This window comes from Equus caballus, chromosome 19, assembly GCF_041296265.1.
Source record: "Equus caballus isolate H_3958 breed thoroughbred chromosome 19, TB-T2T, whole genome shotgun sequence".
NCBI lineage: Eukaryota > Metazoa > Chordata > Mammalia > Perissodactyla > Equidae > Equus > Equus caballus.
Window position 1 is genome coordinate 1,459,109 of NC_091702.1, and position 22,194 is coordinate 1,481,302.

General features: G+C 39.9%; 1 protein-coding gene across 5 annotated transcripts in view; it reads left to right on the plus strand.

Moving 5' to 3' along the window:
- Positions 1-22,194, plus strand: part of LOC138919041 (ATP-binding cassette sub-family D member 2-like) — a 173,057-nt gene that overhangs the window by 138,399 nt on the left and 12,464 nt on the right. For 2 of the 5 annotated variants that reach the window (XM_070242998.1, XM_070242999.1), the window contains exons 8-10: positions 5,844-6,015; positions 6,163-6,367; positions 6,921-6,976. The exons of 1 other annotated variant lie outside the window; for it this stretch is intronic. In XM_070242998.1, the coding sequence (XP_070099099.1) occupies positions 5,844-6,015; positions 6,163-6,278 (288 nt within the window). In that variant the 3' untranslated portion in view covers positions 6,279-6,367; positions 6,921-6,976. Of the gene's footprint in view, positions 1-5,843; positions 6,016-6,162; positions 6,368-6,920; positions 6,977-9,298; positions 9,528-22,194 lie in introns of those variants that run through there. 2 more of the 5 variants (XM_070243000.1, XM_070243002.1) reach the window with 2 other exon arrangements.

Here is a 22,194-nt window from a genome sequence, read left to right on the forward strand (position 1 = left end):
TATTGTTGAATTGTCTCTTTCTCCTTTCGTTTCCGTCAAATTTTACTTCACGTATCTTGAAGCTCTGTTGTTACATTTGTAAGCATTGATAATTTTTATATCTTTCTGATTTAATGACATTTTGTCATTTGGATATGTCCCTCTTTGCTTCTAATAATATTTCTTGTTTTAAAATCTACATTGTCCAGTATTAACACAACCCTCCAGCAATCTTTTGGTAACTATTTGTGTGATGCGTCTTTTCCATCCTTCTAGTTTCAACTTCTGTTTGTCTTTGAATCTAAGATGTGTCTTTTGTAGATCACGTATAGTTGGATCTTGCTTTATTATTCATTTTCCCAATCTCTGTCTTCTAATTGTTTTTTTTAGACCATTCACATTTAGTGCAGTTATTGATAGGATCAGAGTTACATTTGCCATTTTGCTATTTGTTTTCTTTGTCTTCAGGCTTTTTTCTTCTCTGTCCTTCCTTTATTAACTTCTTTTGTGCTAAATAAATCTTTCAGTATATCATTTTAATTCCTCTATTGAATATTTTTTACTGTTTTTGAGCTATTTTCCTAGTGTCTGTGGTAGGGATTCCAATATGCATTTTAACTGACTATGGTCTATTTCAAACGAATATTAACTTAATTCCTATGAAATATAGAATGTTTCCTCCAATGTAACTCTGTTACTTTCCCCTCTTGTGCTCTTGTTTTTATATATATTATATCTATATATGTTACAAAACCAGTACTAGAATGTTACAATTATTTCTTTGTACAATCTCATGTCTTTTAAAGAATTTAACAGAAGAAATGAGAAAATATATTTATAGATTCTTTTTTTTAAAACCCAGAAATTTATTACTTCTGGCTCTCTTAATTTCTTCCAGCTGATTCGAGGTACTGTCTGATGTCATTTTCTTCCAGCCCAAAGAATTTCCTTTAGTATTTCTCACAATTCAGTTCTGATATCAAGAAATTCTTCCAGTCCTTTTAAATTTAAGAATGTCCTTATTTCACCTTTATAATTAGTGGATAGTCTTGCTGGATAAAAAAATTCTTCATTACCATTTTTTCTTTCAGTATTTTGAATATGCCATTTCACTGCCTTTTAGGGTCTATTTTCTCTGATGAGCAGTTAGATATTATTTATGTTGATGCTCTCCTGTACATGTTCAGTTGTTTTTCTCTTTCTTCTTTTAAGATTTTCTCTTTGTGTGTGGCTTCCAACAGTTTGACTATGATGTGTCTAGGTAAAACTATATCTTTGTATTTATCCTACTTGGAGTTCAGTAAGCTTCTTGGATGCGTAAATTAACATTGTTTCATCAACTTTGGGAAGTTTTGGACATTATTTCTTCAAACAATTACAATAACTATTAGATCCACAATTTGAGGAGGTGTATTACATGAGATTTGGGACATTTACTGGGAAAGTCTAGGAACCTGGTAATTGGAATGATTACATGTATTTGGATTCACATATAGCTGAACTCATTGGGCACAATGAGTCTCCCTTGATTTCATAAGCAGTTGTTTCTCCCTGTGTGAGGCTGTTCCTTCATTGCTGGTATTCAACTATAGGATGAATCTCAAAATCATTATCCTGAGTGAAAAAAAAGCCACACAAAAATACACTGTATGATTCCTTTTGCATGAAACCCTAAAAAGATAAAACTAATCTAATATTGACAGGTGTAGAGAGAAACAGTTCCCAGATGGAGGTGTCTGAACAGTTTGAAAAGTGATCCAATATACTGGGGCTCTCAATAGATTGCCTCAATTACTCACTCAGATAAGGTTTGAATACAAGAATATCTTCAAGAGGGACATTATGTTCCTCAATATTTTATAAAATGATCACTAGCCATATGAGGGTGAATGCCGGGTAAGTACACCTCCCCCAATTACTGCGAGGATGGATCAGTGTGAGGTCAAGATTAAGGTGAAGAAATTGTATTCCTTCACTTACATGGATTTACCGAGCATCTCGGAAGCCCAAAGTTATTATCAGAGGAGAAGGATATGGTCAAACATATACTACTACTTGGTCAGAACAGATGTTCTAAACTCTGTGCACTTTGCCTGGCAGGTGTACACTTGCCTCTGCACAGCTTTGAGGCTTATTAGACAGTTCAAGTTTGTTGTACCTGCCACACACTCTGCAATTTTAAGGCCTTTAAGGTATACTAAAAGTCACTGCTTTGAGGAGCTTAGAAAAAGAAGTGAAGAGTAACTGAATTCTGACAGTGTCTGTCTCACTTCTCTCTCTCTCTCCAAATCCTAAGGGGTGATCCTAGTATAAGTTACCCCTGAAGGAGATACACACTATCCTCAGGCCCTGTCCGAACTTCCTTACTGGCTCCAGGCCCATAATAGGAATAAAAAACCAGCTATGTTCAGAGTAAAATTGCAAGAAATCCAGAAATTAAAAAACCAAAAACACAAAAGGAACTCAAGATCTTGCCCAATAAAGCAGAAACTAGGTAGCACATAAGGGGGTGGATCCTTACCATATTAGATTAGGAAGGATGAATTATGTTTGGATAGGCTCAAATTAATCAATATGAGTATACTCCCTGTGGACTCAGGAGCAGCCCATGTTGCATTTCAAAGCAATGAAATATGTATTTTCTCTAATGGGATACTGACAAATGTTTTTTGAAACTCTTAGAGTGTTTCTCATGTGCAGCCATCTTTTGTGGTGATATGAAGGGATCAGTGGTGGTGGCTCTTTGATCATGAAGTTCATTGAAATGAAATAGATGGGTATTCTACTAAGATGCTTCTTGAGATATATATCTATATACATGTGAAATTCTGGATCTTGTGGGCAGAAAACGAACACAAATCACCACAACAGGGATTTAGATTCTCTTTCTAAATCCTTGATATATCCTACTTTCTAGACAGGAGGCTTTGACTAAAGGGAAGGCTGGGTCCCTTTGACAAAATTCCTCATAACTTGGTCACAAGAATATACAAATAAACATTCCCCAAAAGTCCCCAAGGGAGACCTGTGGCCACATACCCATCAACTCTCCTTCAAACTGGGTTTACAGTGTATGGTGGCATCATTGGAAATTATGGCTGCTACGATTACAGTCTCACTTAGGGGTGGTTCTGAAATGTGTGGTGAAAAAAAAATCTTCCCAGTGGGTAGAGTTTAAGGAGGTATATTTAGTTCACTTTGTGAAGAACTGACATGTACTTGAGTTTCGATTTATACTGATTTATGTCCAGTAGCTCAGTGAGTTGACAGGTAGTAGGGGGCTAAACAAGAATAAGACTGGAAAATTGGTGACCAAAAGGTCTAGAAGAGACACATGCGGATGGAATTCTAAGAATAGGTATTGAATGGGGTTTATAAATGCTTAACGGAGGATAGGATATCAGAGGGAAGAGAACAAGTGAGGTGTTGGGTATTTATTCCTTTGGCTCTCCGTGCTGAGCCATGTAATGGGCATTCACAATGTTTCTCTTCCTAAGACCACAGCTCTCATAAGGGTGGCCTTTTGTGCTAAGTTCTGATAATGTCACCTACTCTCACTACAGCCCTGGGGGTGATAATAACTCTCTACCAACACTAGTTACAGGATGCTTCACTAACCCTACCCACATTTTTAGAGCCCTATTTATTAGACTCTCCTCAAGTGTCCCATGGTTTCTTGACAACTGACACCTGTTTCTTCAGGGGACCCTGACTAATAGGCCCCACAACAAGCCTGATCATAAACTCCATGGGGGTAGGGAATTTACTCTCTTTTATTTGATGTTGCTATTCCAGCACCTAGAATGATGTCGATTGTACAGTCAGTTTTCAATAAATGTTTGTTAAACGACATATGTGTGACCACTTTCTCTCCTTCGTGATCTTTATGTTAAAGTCTATTATGATTGATTTAATATAGTTTAACCAGCATTCTTGTGCTTTTATCTGTAATTTGGTAAAGAATGACAAAGAATTATAAACGTCAGCAAAAAGCAAGCAAACTTGTCGTTATGTGCATGGAAATCCAAGATATTTAACATAAAAATTTCTGAAACAATAAGAGAATTCAGCAAGAATCAATGTTAATGTAGAAGACCCAACAGATTTCCTATAAACATCCACCCCTGGAGCACCTGTGCAGACCCTCAGTAGAATCTGCACACTGGGCCCCAGGCGCGCCAGGATGGGGCTCAGGGGTTGGTGGGTCCGGCGGCTGTAAAGGAACAGGGTGGAGGTCCCAGGTTGAAAAATTGTAAAATTATAATTTTACAGCTATATAATTTAACTACTTCAGTCGTCATGTCTTTTTCTTTTTACAAAGTCAATTTTCCTACCTAACTCCAAATTTTTTTCACACCATCTAAGTAATATTTTAATATTTTCCATATCCAATCCGTATTCAAATTTCCCCAATTACCTCCAAATGACTTATGAAAAAAATGCTATTTTAATCGGGAGCCAATAGCGGACTACCCTTTGCATTTGACAGCAGAGTTCAGGCTTAACCCTTAACCTCTTCGGGCTCGGAGGACCCTGGGCAGGAGAGATTTAAGAACACCGTCCTCCCGCTTTCGCGGAAAGGCCAAAAGTGACTTGAAATGTAGACGCGGAGGCCTATGGGAAATGTAGTTTTAAATAGGTGAGGTTCACCGCCTGGACTCCGGGAAGGGGACGCCACGCTCCTTCTGCGCATGTGCAGCCGTAGCCTCCTCGTTTGTCTTCTCAGGACTCCAGAGAACCGTTGGGGAACTTTGGGGTGTGCTCGGAAAATGCAGGGTGCGCACCGAGGGCGAGGGACTAGCTGGGAAGGGTGTGCCTGTGCTTGGGGATGGGAGCAGGAAGTGTCTGGGACCTCGTCGCCCCCCGCGGCGGTGTATAAACCCGGGCGGGCCGTCAGAGCGGGTAAGGCCGATGGGGGAGACCCCGACCCTCGGGCTGCCGGGGGGCGCAGGTGTTCGGGGCGGTCCGGGATGCCCGAGGATCGTGTGACCAGCCCGCCTGCAGCCCGACCGGAGAGAAGCCCATGTCGGCGGCGGTGGGTGCGGGAGGGAGGAGTGCGTTTATCAGGCGGACGGTGACCGTGGGTCTGCGGTGGAGCCCGAGCTCTGGAGCACTACAGGCCCGGTCAGTGCCAGCTCTGTCACCTGTTAGCAGGGGCGACAGAAGGAACCTGGGCGAGAGTCAGGGTTCTCATCTATAAATATTAATAATGATTGTTTCACGGCGACGTTTGGAAACATAGATCACTATTTTAGACAAGTGCCAGGTAGGAAGCCTTAAGTAAGTGACAACTGCTGTTATAGTTAGAGGACGCTTTGTTTTTTTACTGGATAGTTTAATGTACCCTGACAACCACTTTACCAGAAACCGAGGCTCGGGTCGGTGGCCCGATGTGCTCGAGTCAGGAGCTCCCAGCCAGGGAATTTGGATTCGAGGGCAGGTGTGCTTGGCTTCAGTCTCAGGCTTTGTCTGATGTCACACCTGCCCAAGACTGGCATTACAGCCTTCACAGCACTTAGGAACATGGCCTGTCCCTGCGTCCCCAGGGATGTAAAGGAAAGGATGTGGATGGAATCCCACCATGTGTCACATGTATCCTGGGATTTCTAGTGTCTCTTCAGGTCCCTTGGGTCAGACAGAGGTGCCTGGCCCCCTCTGCATTGTCAGGCTTTCTGTCCTTGAAGTCTGACGTTATAATGAATTCTAAGAGTCAGCCTTTTTGCCCCTAAGATGAATTTATTTCTCAGATCCATGTCCCAGTTGCCTTGAAACAAACCAGCCCTTGTGAGGCAGGAAGCAGGGGGCCTCTGTGAGGGAGTCTTACCTGGAAGAGAGCGCCCCTCTGACCTTAGACCTCTCTCCAGAGCTTCAGAGCAGAGACAAGAGCCCAGAAAGGAGCAGATGCTAGATTTGCAAGATCAGAAGCAGGTCTTGATCCTCCTGCCCAGAATGAACCAGACTTGATGATGATGCCACCTTCAGGAGCCACCACACTGTGTGACAGTGGGGCATTTGGGCCGTCCCTGGGAAGTACAGGTGAGCTGGGGTGGCCCAGGGGCAGGCTGCTCAGGAAAGGCTGCTTTGTTGGAGAGCCGTGAGGGCAAGGTCTGGGGGTAAGGGACAACCAGGCAGAGGGAGGAAGTTCTGTCTCCAGTCCCCTTAAATGGCCCCCGCTATTTACAGATGCGCTGCTGTCACACATGTCCACCACCACATGTGACATTAGTGACGTTATCCTGATGTCACAGGATCCAAGAATGATGATCTGTGAAGAGTTTTCCAAGGTCACCTACTTCTAACTCTTTTGAAAGATTTAAAGACATTGGGCCTGAAAATTTCAGTGACTTGTCCAGGGAAACGCAGTTTGTGACAGTTCACTCTCTCACAGGTAAGTTACCAAAAGCATCTATCGAAAGGGCCTTTTGAGAAATACTTCCCAGCTGAAATGAACAATTACAAATTCCTGCCTTAAATCCTCCCATCTCTTTTACTAGGCTTTCCGTGGATTGTGTATACCAGGGGTTGAATAATATTACTGAGAAAAATAGATAAATGATGCATACTGAGCATTTTTCTGCTAAGTTAACTTTAATGAAGGAATAGTGTCTTGTCGTTTGGCGTACTTTAATTCAACTGATCGGTTGTTTTTATTTCTTTCTGTTATCCAGAAGGACGCATGCGTTATTGTTAAATCAATCGAGTAAAGTTTATGTTCACTCAGTAAAAAACTGCAGATTTCAGCTCCATGGTCATTTCAGAATCACACAAAGACAGGTGTTGCTGCCTGTCCATGATCCTTCTTGTGCCTTTTCAAGGCCCAGAGGGCCCTGTGCCTATGGGGAGGATGATCCCCAACTGGGGTGCTGAGATTTGAGGAGGTGAATCTAAGAGCTGTAAGACAGCTAAATCTCAGGACCCCTGTCTTCTTTCTGTCCCCTCAGCTGAACCACAGTCCTCTGTACTCGCCCAGGAGCCACAGAGAGTGAACATCCCTCAGGTGAGCTCTTTATTCATTCCCCACTTTATATTGTAATGGATTTATAAGGTTTAGCAGGATCCATGCATTAAAGGAAAAGGAGAAGTTGAAATAGTAGAAATCAAGTCAGTCTTGAGGAAAAATATAGCGTGTTTTACTATTAATTGTGATGTTGGCTGTTAGCTTTGAGTGGGTAACCTTGTCAGGGTAAGTAGTTTCCCACTAAGCTACCTGTTTCAATCTCTTTACTTGTGATTGGGCTATTCAGATTCTCTGTTTCTTCTTGATTCAGTTTTGGGAAGTTGTATGAGTCTTAGAATTTATCTGTTTCTTCTGGATTGTCCAGTTTGTTGCTATATAGTTTTTCATAGTATTCTCTTATAATCCTTTATATTTCTGTGGTATCTGTTGTAATTTCTCCTCTTTCATTTCTAATTTTATTTATTTGAGCCTTCTCTCTTTTTTTCTTAGAGAGTCAGGCTAAGGGTTTGTCAATTTTGCATATCTTCTCAAAGAACCAGCGCTTTGTTTCACTGATCTTTTCTACTGTTCTTTTTTCTTTTTTGGTTTCAATTTCATTTATTTCTGCTCTGATTTTTATTATTTCCCTCCTTCGGCTGACTTTGGGCTTTGTTGGTTCTCCATTTTCTAACTGTATTTTAAGATTGCTTATTTTAGATCTTTCTTGTTTTTTTAAGCTGGGCCTGTATTGCTATGAATTTCCCTCATAGGACAACTTTTTCTGCATCCCGTATGAGTTGGTATGGTGTATTTTCATTTTCATTTGTCTCCAGATATTTTTGATTTCTCTTTTAATTTCTTCAATGATCCATTGGTTGTTCAGTAGCATGTTGTTTAGTGTCCACATATTTGTCACTTTCCCAGCTTTTTTCCTGTAGCTGATTTCTAGTCTCATAGCATTTTGGTCAGAAAAGATGCTTGATGTGATTTCAATCTTCTTAAATTTATTGAGGCCTATCTTGTTTCGAAACATATGGTCTGTCCTTAGAATGCTCCATGTGCACTTGAGAAGAATGTGTATTCTGCTATTTTTGGACAGAATGTTCCATATATATCTATTATATAGTCCATCTCGTCTAGTTTTCCATTTAATTCCACTATTTCCTTGTTAACTTTCTGTCTGGATGATCTATCCATCGATGTAAGTAGACTGTTGGGGCCCCCTGCTATTATTATGTTGTTGTTAATATCTCTTTTTAGGTCTGTTAATAGTTGCTTTATGTACTTTGGTACTCCTTTGTTGGGTACACGTATATTTATAAGTGTTATGTCTTCTTGTTGGAGTGTCCCTTTTACCATTATATACTGCCCCTCTTTGTCTCTCATTGCCTTTTTTATCTTGAGGTCTACTGTGTCTGATATAAGTATTGCAATAACTGATTCTTTTGTTTGCCATTAGCTTAGAGTATCATCTTCCGTCCCTTCACTCTGAGCCTGTGTTTGTCTTTAGAGCTAAGAGTGTTTCCTGGAGGCAGCATATTGATGAGTCTTGTTTTTCAATCCATCCCACCACTCTGTCTTTTGATTGGATAATTCAATCCATTTACATTTAGAGTGATTATTTATATATAAGGGCTTAACGCTGCCATTTTATCACTTGTTTTGCAGCTCTGTATTTCCCTTGTTTCTTGTCTTGTGTATTTTGGACTGCCAGTTCAGTTTGGTAGTTCTCTATGATGGTTTTCTCAGTTTTCTCTTTTTTGTGTGTGAGGAAGACTGGCCCTGAGCTAACACCTGTAAGCAATCTTCCTCTTTTTTAGCTTGAGGAAGATTGTTGCTGAGCTAACATCTGTGGCAATCTTCCTCTGTTTTTTGTATGTGGGATGCCAGCACAGCAGGGCTTGATGAGAGATGCATAGGTCTGTGCCTGGGACCTGAAGCTGCAAACCCTGGGTGGCTGAAGCAGAGCATGTGAACTTAACCATTATGCCACTGGGACAGCCCCTCAGTTTTCTTTTTTTCTGTATCATTTGTGTCTCTGTTCTGATTATTTGTTTAGTGGTTACCATCAGGTTTGTATAAAAAATCTCGTAGATGAGATATACCATTTTCTGATAGCCTCTTATTTCCTTGGTCTAAGCCAGTTCCATCCCTTTCCTCTTCCTCTGATTTGTTGGTCATAACACATTCTGTTTTGTGTTGTGATTTTGTGGTTAAAATCACAAGATTATAGTTATTTTTGATGTTTTCCTTCCCTTTACCTTTCATGTCATAATTAAGTTTTTGCTAACCTCTTCTGGTAGAGAGCTGCAATTTTCTGACTTTGGCTGCCTATTTATCTCCTTGCTCAAGGCTTTGTGAACTCTTTTTTTTCTTTTTCAGGTATGAAGGTCTTCTTGAGCATTTCCTGTTTGGGGTGTCTTGTGGCGATGAACTACCTCAGCTTTTGTTTATGTGGGAAAGTTTGTATTTCTCCACCATATCTGTAGGATATTTTTCCCTGGATAGAGTATTCTCAGCTGAAGGTTTTTGTCTTTCAGAATTTTGAATATCTCATTCTACCTTCTCGTAGCCTGTAAAGATTCTGCTGAGAAATCTCCTGAAAGTTTGATATGGTCTTTGTAAGTTATTTTCTTCTGCCTTGCTGCCTTTAAAAATATTTCTTCTTTGTCACTGACTTTTGCCAGTTTTACTACTCTATGCCTTGGAGTAGGTCTTTTTACATTGATGTAATCAGAAGTTCTGTTAGCGTCTTTTACTTGTAATTCCAGCTCCTTTCCCAGGTTTGAACAGACTTTCTGCTCCTTTCTCCCTCCCTTCTCCCTCTATAATACCCGTAGTTTTTATGTTGCATTTCCTAATTGAATCAGATATTTCTCAGAGAATTTCTTCGGTTCTTTTTAGTCTTAATTCTCTCTCCTCCTCCATCTGAAGCCTTTCTATATTTCGGTCCTCCAGATTGCTAATTCCGTCTTCCATAACGTCAGCTCTGTAATTCAGGGTATCCAGATTTTTCTTTATCTCATTGTGTTTTTCATCTCCAACATTTCTGATTGGTTTCTCTTTGTAGGGTCAATCTCTTTTGTGAAGTATTCCCTCTGTTTATTAATTTTATTCCTGATTTAATTGAACTATCTGAATTTTCTTGTAACTCGTTGAGTTTTTTAATGTTAGCTATTTTGAATTCTCTGTCGTTTACATTGTAAATTTGTGTGCCTTCAGGATTGATTTCTAGGTGCTTTTCATTTTCCTTCTGGTCTGGACTATTAATATATTTCTTCATACTATTTGATGGGGTTGGTTTGTGCCTTCACATAGATAGTATCTGGTTGCAGATTCCACCTGCCACCACTGGAGGAGGTTCAGGAGCTGTGTATTCTGAGCCTGCTGTGATCCCTGGTGTCTGTGCTTGTCCTTTGGAATCTATGCTGACAGGACCCATCTGCGATTGCCTGCTTGTAGCTGCTGCTTTGCTAATGTACGCACGGGCACTCTAGACGGGGTCCCTTGCTCTGGCTGACTGGCTGAGCTTGTGAGCCCAGCAGGGGGAGGGGCACTTCTTTTGCATGTGCCATCCCGTGGGTGTTCTCTGTTTGCCCTCGCTGTCTGTCCTCCTGGCGTGCTGGCTTCATGAAGACAACCCCACAATAGCTTAGCCTCCTCTGTGGAGCTTTCCTATGGGATGTGAGGGAACTTGGAGAGCGAAGGCATTCCTACAGAGTCTCCCCCCAGGCCCCTCTTTTCTCAGAGCTGTGCATGGTCCTGTGCCCTAGGTCATTGCTGGGGAGGGAGAGGAGATCCCCTTACTTCCTCCTCCTTCCTCCTGGGGGGTCCAGCACCTCCACCTTCAGGCATTTGGCTGCATGGGTCTCTCAGATGTCTTTTGTGTTGTGTGCCTGTCCTCTGTTGGTTTATGAATGTCCTTTTCATTCTTTCTTAGGGAGGAGAGTCTAAGGGAAGAGCTCACTCCGCCGTGATGCTGATGTCATGCCTGGTCATTCTATTTTTAAGTTTTTGAGGAATCTCTGTACTATTTTCCACAGTGGCTGCACCAATTTACATTCCCACCAGCAGTGTATGAGGGCTCCCTTTTCTCCACATCCTCTCCAACACTTCTGTTTTCTTTGTAAAGATTGGCACCTGAGCTAACATCTGTTGTCTATCTTTTTTTCCTTCTTGTTCTCCCAAAACCCTCCCAGTACATAGTTGTATATTCTAGTTGTATATCCTGGCTGTGCTGTGTGGGATGCCACCTCAGCATGGCTTGATGAGCGGTGCCGTGTCCAGGCCCAGGATCCAAACCGGCAAGACCCTGGGCTGCTGAAGTGAGTAGCGCACACGAACTTAACCACTCGGCCATGGCACTGGCCCCTCTCCAACACTTCTTATTTCTTGTCTTTTTAGTAATAGCCATTCTGATGGGCATGAGGTGATATCTCATTGTGGTTTTGATTTGTATTTATCTAATAATTAGTGACGTTGAACATCTTTTCATGTGCTTGTTGGCCATCTGTATATCTTTGGGAAAATGTCTGTTCAAATCCTCTGCCCGTTTCTTGACTAAGTTTGTTCTTTTGTTGTTGAGTTCTTTATATATTTTGGATAGCAACCCCTTATTGGATAAATGATTCGCAGATATCTTCTTCCAATTGCTAGGTTGTCTTTTCATTGTATTGATGTTTCCTTAGCCATACAGACGCTTTTTAGTTTGATGTAGTCCCATTAGCTTATTTTTTCTTTTGTTTCCCTTTCCTGAGGAGACATATTCAAAAAGACACTGCTAAGAATGATAGCAAAGAGCTTACTGCCTATGTTTTCTTCTTTGGAGTTTTATGGTTTCAGGTATTACATTCAAGTCTTTAATCCATTTTGAGTTAATTTTTGTGCATGGTGTAAGATAATGGTCTACTTTCATTCTTTTGTGTGCGGCTGTCCGTTTTCCCAACAGTGTTTATTGAAGAGACTTTCCCTTCTCCATTGTATGTTCTTAGCTCCTTTGTTGAAAATTGGCTGTTCCTAAATGTATGGGTTTATTTCTTGGCTATCAATTCTGTTCCATTGATCTGTGTCTGCTTTTCTGCCAGTATCGTGCTGTTTTGATTAATACAGCTTTGTAGTATACTTTGAAATTAGGGAATGTGATGCCTCCACCTTTGTTCTTTTTTCTCTGGAGTGCTGTGGCTCTTTGGGGACTTTTGTTGTTTCCAGTAAATTTTAGAATTCTTCTTTCTATTTCTGTGAAAAATGTCATTGGGGTTTTGATAGGGATTACATTGAATCTGCAGATTGCTTTAAGTAACATGGACTTTTTCACTATGTTGATTCTTCTAATCCATGAGCACAGAATATCCTTCTATTTCTTTATGTCTTCTTTAATTTCTTTCAACAATGTCTTATAGTCTTCAGTGTATAGGTCTTTCACCTCATTGGTTAAATTTATTCCTACCCACTTAATTCTTTTTGTGATTGTAAATAGGATTGTATTCTTGATTTTTTATTTCTGCTCGTTTGTTTTTAGTTTTTTGATGGATTCTTTAGCGTTTTCTATATGTAAAATCTCATCATCCACAAGTAGTGACAGTTTTACTTCTTCCTTTCCAGTTTGAATATGTTTTATTTATTTTTCTTACTTGATTGCTCTGGCTAGGACTAAGAAGGCTGAGCGTGGGCATCCTTGTCTTGTTCCTGCTCTTAGAGGGATAGCTATCAGTTTACACCATTGAGTATAATGTTAGCTGTTGGTTTGTCATATATGGCCTTTATTATGTTGAGGTACTTTCCTTCTATAATTATTTTATTGAGAGTTATTATCATAAATATGTGGTGAATCTTGTCAAATTCTTTCTCTGCGTCTGTTGAGATGATCATGTGATTTTTATTCTTCATTTTGTTAATGTAGTTTATAACATTGATAAAGAATACTGTTGTAATCCTTTGTATTTCTGTTATATTGCTTGTGATTTCTTCTCTGATTTTATTTATTTGAGGCTTCTCTCTTTTTGTCTTATTCTACCTAAAGGTTTGTCAATTTTGTTTATATTTTCAAAGAACTAGCTCTTAGTTTCGCTGATCTTTTCTATTTTCTTTTTACTCTCCGTGTCATTTATTTCAGCTCTGATTTCTAGTAGTTCCTTTGTTCTCCTGACTTTGGGCTCTTCATTTTTCTTCTTTTCTGATTCTGTTGGATGTATTGTTAGATTGTTTATTTGAGATTTTTCCTGTCTCACAAGGTAGGCCTGTGTTGCTAGGAACTTCCCTCTTAGTACTGCTTTTGCTGTATCCAATAGATTTTGGTACACTGTATTTTCCTTTTCATTTGCCTCCAGATATTTTTCCATTTCTCCTTTAATTTTGTTGTTGTTCCAATAGTTAATGAATAGCACGTTGTGTAGGCTCCACATATTTGTGACTTTTCCAGCTTTCTCCTTGTGGTTGATTTCTAGTTTCATACCATTGTGGTTGGAAAAGATGCTTGATATCTTTTCAGTCTTCTTAAGTTTATTGGGAGTTGTTTTGTTTCCCAACAAACAGTGGATCTTTGAGAATGTTTCATGTGTACTTGAGAGAAAATGTATATCCTGCTGCTTTTGGATTGAATATTATATATGTATCTGTTCAATTCATCTGGTCTAGTGTTTCATTGAAGATCAACGTTTCTTTGTTGATTTTTCTCTCTAGAAGACCTATCCATTGATGTAAGTGGGCTATTAAAGTTCCCTACTCTTATGGTGTTGCTGTCAGTTTCTCCCTTTAGATCTGTTAATAGTTGTTTTATAGACTTTGGTGCTTCTACGTTAGGTGCATATATATTAATAAATGTTATGTCTTCTTGATGGATTATCCCCTTTATCATTATATAATGCCCATCTTTGTCTCTTGTCTTTTTTGGCTTGCAGTCTATTTCGTCTGATAGAATTATGGCTACACTCACTTTCTTTTGGTTGTCATTTGGTCGGAGTATCATCTTCCACCCCTTCACTCTGAGCCTATGTTTTTCTTTAGAGCTGAGATGGGTCTCCTGGAGGCAGCACATTTTTGGGTCTTTTTCTTAACCTGTCCAGCCTCTCTGTCTTTTCATTGGTGCATTCAATCCATTTACATTTAGGATGATTATGGATATATAGGGACTTACTATTGCCATTTTATCTTTTGTTTTATGGTTGCTCTATATTTCCTTTGTTTCTTTTTCCTTGTGTTTCTCACTACAATTTCAGCTTGACGGTTTTTGGTGATGTGTTTTTCAGTTTCCTCTTTTTTTATGTTTCGTGACTCTGCCTTAATTTTTGTTTTGTGGTTACCATGAGGTTTGTATAAAAGGTCTCACAGATGAGATAGTTCTTTTTCTGCTGATAGCATTTTTGCTTCATTTGACTAGGCAAGTTCTGTCCTTTTCTTCTTCCCTTGCTATTTTTGTTGTCAAAATTCTTTCTTTCTGTATTGTGAATTTGTTACCAAATTGGAACGGTTAATGTTATTTTTAATGCTTTCTTTCCCTTTAACCTTTGCATCATAATTGTTTACTAACATGTTCTGATACAGAGTTGCAGTTTTCTGATTTTATCTATTTATCAACTTGTTTAAAGCTTTGTATCCTTTGCCTTTTCATTTCAGACAGGAGAGCTCTTTTTGACATTTCTTATAAGGCAGGTCTAGTGGCGATGGACTCCCTCAGTTTTTGTTTCTTCCTCACACTTTATTTGTCAGCTGCAGCAGTGGACCCCCAGCTGTCGCAGCACCCAAGGACACAGAGCTGATTATTACAGTGTTGATTAATACAGTCCCTAACTAGCTCTCAAATACTTGTACTTTTCTGCATCCTTTCTGAAACCACCCTAGTCGAAGTAAGCAACTAAGTAACTGGATGACTTTAATGACCTCATGTCTCTGATCCTCAATTTCTTGGTTTGTGAAATGAGGCAGTTAGAAGGAACACCAAGTTTCTTCCTTCTCTATATTCTGTGATTATCAGAATCTACAACTATGGAGAGACTCAGGGAAAAATCAATTCCAATGTTTTGGGAAACCATCTCACTTTCTCCATTTAAATTAACTCTTGGGGTGACTGAGATTGTGCCTCGTATCCTCTCATAGCACTGCTCGTAAGGACAGTCTCAGAATCTTCAAGACAACTTAAAAGAAGGCCCTTTCTCTTAAATAGGAATCTGCCTTATGCCATGTTTTGAGCTGTAGAAAATATTTTAGAATGAGATTCTAGTGTTGGTAACAAATTTATCTACATTGCTAATTCATCTGAAAGCTCCTATTCTTGAAAATGTCCCATGTGGGGGTAAAGAAGTTCCATGTAAAGGTTTAGTCCATTTTTGTTGACAATCTCTTGAGTGGATGTTAAAAACCTGGATAACAGGATAATGTTCATGGAGATTGGGGGGAGGGACAGTGATGAATGAGTTTGGTTGACTTTCAGCAGTAGTAAGGTCAAAATGAAAGCATTATAAAAGAAGAGTAGAGATTTAGGTCAGGGCTTTCTATGAAAAACAAGTAAAAACCATAAGCAGATGGAAAAAGTTTAAGTGACACAGTATGGCAGATTCCACTGATGAGTTTAATAGGCAGCCATTTTAGTGGCACAGAGAGTAGACTGATTCAAGGGACAAGAACCAAAAAGCAAGGGGTCCCATCCTGCCCTGAGGATTATTTTGTTCTGAAGTGTGTTAGCCCAGCTGAGTGAAGACCTGGGGAGGATGTCGTAGATCCTCTAAAAGGGGCATCCATCAGCTGCAGGAAGATGTGCCATCTCTCCCCAAAGCTCATTAGCAGATTGGAAGTGGCATGCTGCATTACTCTGATTAGCATTAATTTTATAATTCTAGGCATAGAACTTTCCTCCACATGAGTCAGCCTTCACACAAAAACACAGACGCACATGGTGTGGATAAAACACAAGTAACCTTACTGCTGCTTCCCAACTTCCAAGGACCCAGTGGGAAGGAAAACGTGGTTCCCTAGCAAAGAGGGGAGTTAAGGGCTGGAGTTTTCCAGCTCTCCAAGCTGGGTGCAGGTCCCACAAATCGGGGAGAAGTGCAATGCCATCTTTCTGGCAGACCAAGACTTTGGGAAAACTGGGTCCTTCTGATCTGGTTAGGGAAGACGCAGTACTTCCAACAGCCACTGCAGCAAGGCAACAGCAGCATTACAAGTGAGATGAGGAACGTTACCTCAGAGCCTCCCAGGGAGAGAGCATTGAGGCCCCTACCGTTTATTGGGATAACTGGTTCCTGGCCCTTTGGAAAATACCCAGTCATCCCAGGGCTAGACTTCTCAGGAAAAGTAGCTTGCCAATCCCTTTAAAATTTGCAGCTAAAACCTATCTACGCTTTTATTTGTTACATATATTGTTGGGGCTTCATTTCAAACTGCTATATTACAAAACTGTGTTTCAGATAACTTTAAATCCATGGCAGTGACTTTCAAATTCTTTTGATGGCAACTCACAAAATAAATCTATAAATTATTTTTTATCGTAAATCAGTATATACGCACACACACCAAAGGAATATAAAAATTTTATGAAACTGTTCTTACCTTTTTACGTGTAATACACTCTAATATTATCTATTCCATTTTGTTTCATTGTTTTTTAAGTGCTTGTCACACTCTCTAGAATTATTTCATAATCCACTAGTTGGTCAGGACCTGCAGTTTGAAAAGCACTATTTTAAAATTATTGCTTCCAGGTACCCTAGCCGGTAGTCTGGTATCCAGATTTTTAAAAGGCTTATTAAAATGCATCATCAAAAAGCAATATTTGCTAAAGGACCCTCAGTCTCTATAAAGAGCACTCTCTTGGGGATTCCAACCACAAGTTACCAGATAAATAACCAGCTTTCCTTTGCAGAACTGAGATGTGAGCTCAACACCAAGTAAAAATGACATAAAATCAGAACAAAGTTGGAAAAGGAGGACCACCTCCAAATGCAATATGTGGTCCTTCTGGGAAACATGACGCAGCCTAGAGTGAGGTGAGGGGGACAAAACAGAAAAAAAACATTAATGGAGAAAAAATCAAGCTTGTAACTTCTGTCTCCAGGCTTCACAAGGTGCACTTGTACTTCCAACCCTAAGAGACAGAGTGATGTTCAGCATGACTCCATAATCCTGTGGCCTTGAGAACCTCAGCAGACATCAGTTAAGTCATTTAAGGATAACTGCAAATTAAATTAGTTCATCCTAACTCTATATGACTCCACTCATAGTTGGAAGTTAGTATATTGATAAGGAGATCTGATCGGTGGTTACCAGGGAAAAGGGGGGGTGGGGGGAGGGCACAGAGGGGGAAGTGGTGTACCCACAACGTGACTAACAAAAATGTACAACTGAAATCTCACAAGGTTGTAATCTATCATAACATTAATAAAAAAAAAATTAGTTCATCCTAATTACGCAAAAATGATAAATTCAAATAAGCAAGGTAATTCAATTCTGAATTAAAAATTTTTTCAATCACTTGACATCTCAAATCAAAGCAAATGGGTAATGTTACCAATTATATCAATTCGACTCTATATTTCAATACATAAACATATGATGAACAATTAAAATTCTTATGTGATATGCATTTAACTTGTTAACATTTATGCTACAGTAGGGAACCACACTCGAGAAACAGGGTCATGTCCTTGAAAACCAAAGAAGGTTATCACAAAAGAGTCTTTGTAAGAATCCAGCAACAGGATGAGTCCCCAAAATCTATTAAATAAACTATCCCACAGGAAAAGTGAGGCAGATCACACTAGTAAAGGCAACACTATGGAAGCTTATGCAATAGTTATCAAGGGAAACATTTGATACATAATAAAAATATTTAGTTTTAGGAAGCAGTATGATAGGCTCTGATATGGTTGCACTTATGAGTACAGGACTTTCATAGGAAGGAAAGAAATGGAAATTCGCTGAATGTTTGTGTTTTGTCATGCATCACTAAATACCTTCGATTACATTATAGCATTGGAAACTAGGAAGCAGAAATGTGAAATAACTTGTTGTAGGCCACACAGTAATAAATGACAGAACTAGGACTTAAACTCCATCTTCTAATTACACATCCATTATTCTTGTCACATCAATACCACTTTATCCTGAACTAGTACTCAAAATATGATAGTGCTTAAAATATTTGCTTAAGCATTTCTTAGGATTTCTGATCAAGGTCAATTCAAATTCCAATTTCAAGGCTAATGAATAAGAAAGTGACCTTTAAAAGGAAAAAAATACGTAAAAAATATACATGCATTCCGGGTGGCATCATGAATCTTCAAACTTTCGATATTCTTTGTGTCTCGTGTAAGGATGAAAAAAGTTATCTATTGCTGTATAACAAACCACAACAAAGTAGAGTAGCTTGAAACAGTAACTTATTCTTGTCTCTTATTGTTCTGTGGATTGGCTGGGATTCGCTGGGCAGTTCTTGCTTGGGGTCTCCTAGGAAGTACAGTCAGATGTCAGCTTGGGCTGAAATCCTCTTTGCCTCTATTGTGCTGGATGTCAAGATGGTTCATTTCTGTGTTTGCTGAGGATGCTGGCTGTTATCTTATTCGGGGCTGCCAACTGGAGGGCCTGCATGTGGCCTCTTCGTGTGACTTGGGCATCTCTCAAAGTGGTGGCTGGGTTCCAAAAGAAAGCATCCCAAGAGGATATATTCCAAAAGACCAGGCTTCTTACAGCCTAGCCTCAGAAGTCCCAGAAAGTCACCTCCACAGCATCCTATTGGTTGAGCCAGTCACTGAGGCCTAGGGGGAGGGATGTAGACTCCATCTTTTGATATGAGAAGCAGCAGGCAATAAGGGAGGGAGGGAGACTGCCCATCTCACCTTAGTCTTTAGCCTCCCATCTGGCATCTCTACTTTACCCAACTGAGTTAGAAGGGGAAATAGATGATACAACTACAATAACACAAATTATTGTGTGGTGTTTTCTCTATCTCTTTGGCACTCTCTCTTTCTCTGGAAACACAGCACTTCTTGAATGAATGGATAAATGAGTCTCTCCCTTTTCCTCTCTACTCCTTTTTTGCCTCCTCACCTTTCTTTTCTTCTTTTTAACTGCAGATGAAAGGTTAAAAAAAAATGTGTTAAGCAGCAACATACTCTAATTAGTAAATCTTATAGTTAGTTTCTACTCAGATCTCCCATTTCATGTCTACCTGCCCGATTCAGTCATCGTCCTATCAGGGAAGGTGATAAGAATGCAAGCAAAGGAGAGAAGAGAGGGAAAAATGGGAAAGCAAAAGTAGATTATCGAGGGAAGAAGGAAAATATAAATGGGAAGGGAAATAAATCAGGAGCACTGAACACCGTTAAGCCCAAATGGCTGAAAAGACAAAGGGAAAGAAGCAAATTTTTCCCTTATGATGCTGCATCCATCCTTCCTTCCTTTCCAATCCATGGCCGCCATCGCCAGCCTAGTCTAACCTTATTTCTTAATGCCTGAATTTCTGCTATATCATCTTACCTAATCTCCCTGCCTAGTTTTTACCCCTTAGAAATCATCAAAAATGGGGCCAGCCCGGTGGTGTAGTGGTTAAGTTTGTGTGCTCCTCTTTGGCGGCCTGGGGTTTGTAGGTTCCCATTCTGGCACAGACCTATACACTGCTGATCAGGCCATGCTGTGGCAGGCGAGCCACGGATGAAATGGAGGAAGATGGGCACGGATGTTAGCTCAGGGCCAATCTTCCTCCAAGAAAAGAGAAAGAAATAAAATAAAATAGATCATCAAAAACACTCCTTTCCTCATGGTGCTCTCAGTTACAAAAAAAGAAAAGAGAACACTAAATGACTTCTGAAGGATTAAGTCCAATAGAAACATTTTAAGAATTTTCATAATCTGACCTAACTTTCCTTGCCACTCTTGTTTCTCAAGTCTCCCATATGTGAAACTCTTTACTCAGCCAGAGCACTCTACTCAATGTATCCAAATACACAGAAAAATGAGACTAGATCTCACTATTACATCATGAAAAATACAAAACCTGAATCAAGGAAAATAACAGACAACAAAAATATTACATTACAGAAAGCAGTGTGGTGACATTATAAGCTTCTAATTATAGCGCTTATGGTCCAGCTCACTTCTCATGAATACAGCCTTCTCCTTTTGTCTTCTGTCCTTTGCTCTAAGGATCCTATCACCAGGAGCATTCCCCGCCGCTCTCTGCCTTCCTAAATCCTGTCTCATCAGGACCCACAACATTAACTGACTAATTTGGAAGACGTGTGATTAACAGAATCATTCTGGACCTGAAGTCCCTTGTTAACACTACAGCATCAGATTTGATTCTCGATGGACACCAAGTCACTCAAATTCCATCTCAGTTTTTACTCTGTAGATTTGTTCAGCATACAGTTGATTAAAAGACCATTCACCCCAGTTTGGTAGATAATTCAACCAGCCTCCAATCCAAAGTTTGTACAACTTTGATTTGTAGTAATTACAAACGGTAATTACAGAAACAGTTAAAACATTCATTGCTAATATTGTAACTCTTTGGGAACCTGATATAAATGCAGTTTTAAAAAAACAGGATACTTGAAGATAGTAACGTACACCGTGATTAACAAGATTTTGTGGTGAGAGTAGTTTATTGTCAGGTATAATTAAAGCTGTAGATGCTATTCTGAAAGTACAGACTTTAGGGGGCAAGGGAAGAGAGTTTTTGAAGCAAAGTACAAATTAGGAATAATTACAGTGATGGTTATGGAATGTCAACATCCATTTCATCATGATGAGCTCAGTCTCCTTCAAAATTCACTTGAGTCCGGGAAAGCATTAGTGTAAGACAAAAGGCAGCTTTGGGAAAAATACCTTTGAAGTATTAAGGAGTAGAGTGATTGGCAGTCAGCAAACATAAAAATGGACGAAAGAGTAAATGTCTTGATCACCTACGGAAAGTGTACACTTGAAGTATCTTATTAAAAAACCAGTTTTCTTTTTCATGTCCAATGTTGAATGCACCTGCAATTGTTGTTTTTTAATCTATTTTGATCCCCAAACTGGATATAACTAAATGTTTTATGGGAGTCTATAAAGGTGATGAAATTATAAAGAAAAGTAAGTGAAAGATTATCAGACAGGAGAGTGGAGGCTTCTGGGGTGATATCAACATTGTATGATTTGACATGAGTGGTGGGTCTGTGGGTGCTCACTTCATTCTCCTTGTTTATGGTTTATGCGTGTTGCTGTTTACAAAGCAGTTATGTAGAAAATCCGCTGACACTACTACCTTCGACAGTTCATTAGCCCAAGGGTGTCTGTTATGCTTTAACCAGGGCTTTGCTCATGTTCCCTTTTGCCCACATGAAGCCAGTTGTGCATTAAGAGATGACACAAACATCTCTTGAAACAAGAGATTTCTTCTTGTTTTCTAGAAGAAGTAGCGAAGCTGGTCTAGCGCTTGGTGATGTTTCCAAACAGTCCTTTTGTGAATGGCCGTGAGAAGATGTCCTTCTTCAGCCAAGGATGAAGTCTTATACTTTGTATTATTTAAAGTACCTGATGCCATGCTACACAACTAGTGAGTGTGCATCCATCCATCTGACAGATATTTATTGACTCACCTACCAGCTGACTGCCTGGGAAGCCAGAGCAGTTTGCCAACTAATATGGTTAATTGGGATTTGATAAGTGCTATAAAGACACCAGAGATTCAGCAGTTTCTCCCAGCTATGGAACTTATTTTGGCTAATGGATATCACTCCCACTCCCATTTCAAGCTTACAAAGGGATGCTAGAAGAGGATTGAGCAGTCAGAAGGTGGAAACTTAATAAAAATTGAAAGTCAGAGACGGGAGGGAATGAAAGCAGCAGAGGAAGAAGGAGGCAGAGACTGGACGGCCAGCAAGGCCTCAGTGCCCTGCACAGTTTAAGCTGAGCCAGGTATTCTTCCTGTTTCCTTGCTTGATCTTTGCTTGATCCTCCCTCTTGCCGACGCCCTCACCTGGAGGAGTCAAGCCCAGCACAGATGCCACTGAGACAGGTCAAAGCCAGGGAAAGGTCCTGGGATCAAAACTTGGCTAAGTATGATCCAAACTTCCAAGCAGTCAGAAGTAGAAAGAGCCAGAAGATAAACCTAACCCATTTTTGAAGGGGTGCCAAAGGTGAAAAGCAGGAAAACCAAAATTACTCATCAAGTCTAAAGGGGGAGCACAGAGCCAGAAGCTGAGAGGAGAAGAGGAGTCAAGCGAGTCAGTGCCAGGTAAAAACAGAAATAGAGAGTTGAAAAAAAAAAAAAAAAGACAAAGCAAAGCGAAATGAAGGGTCCAAGA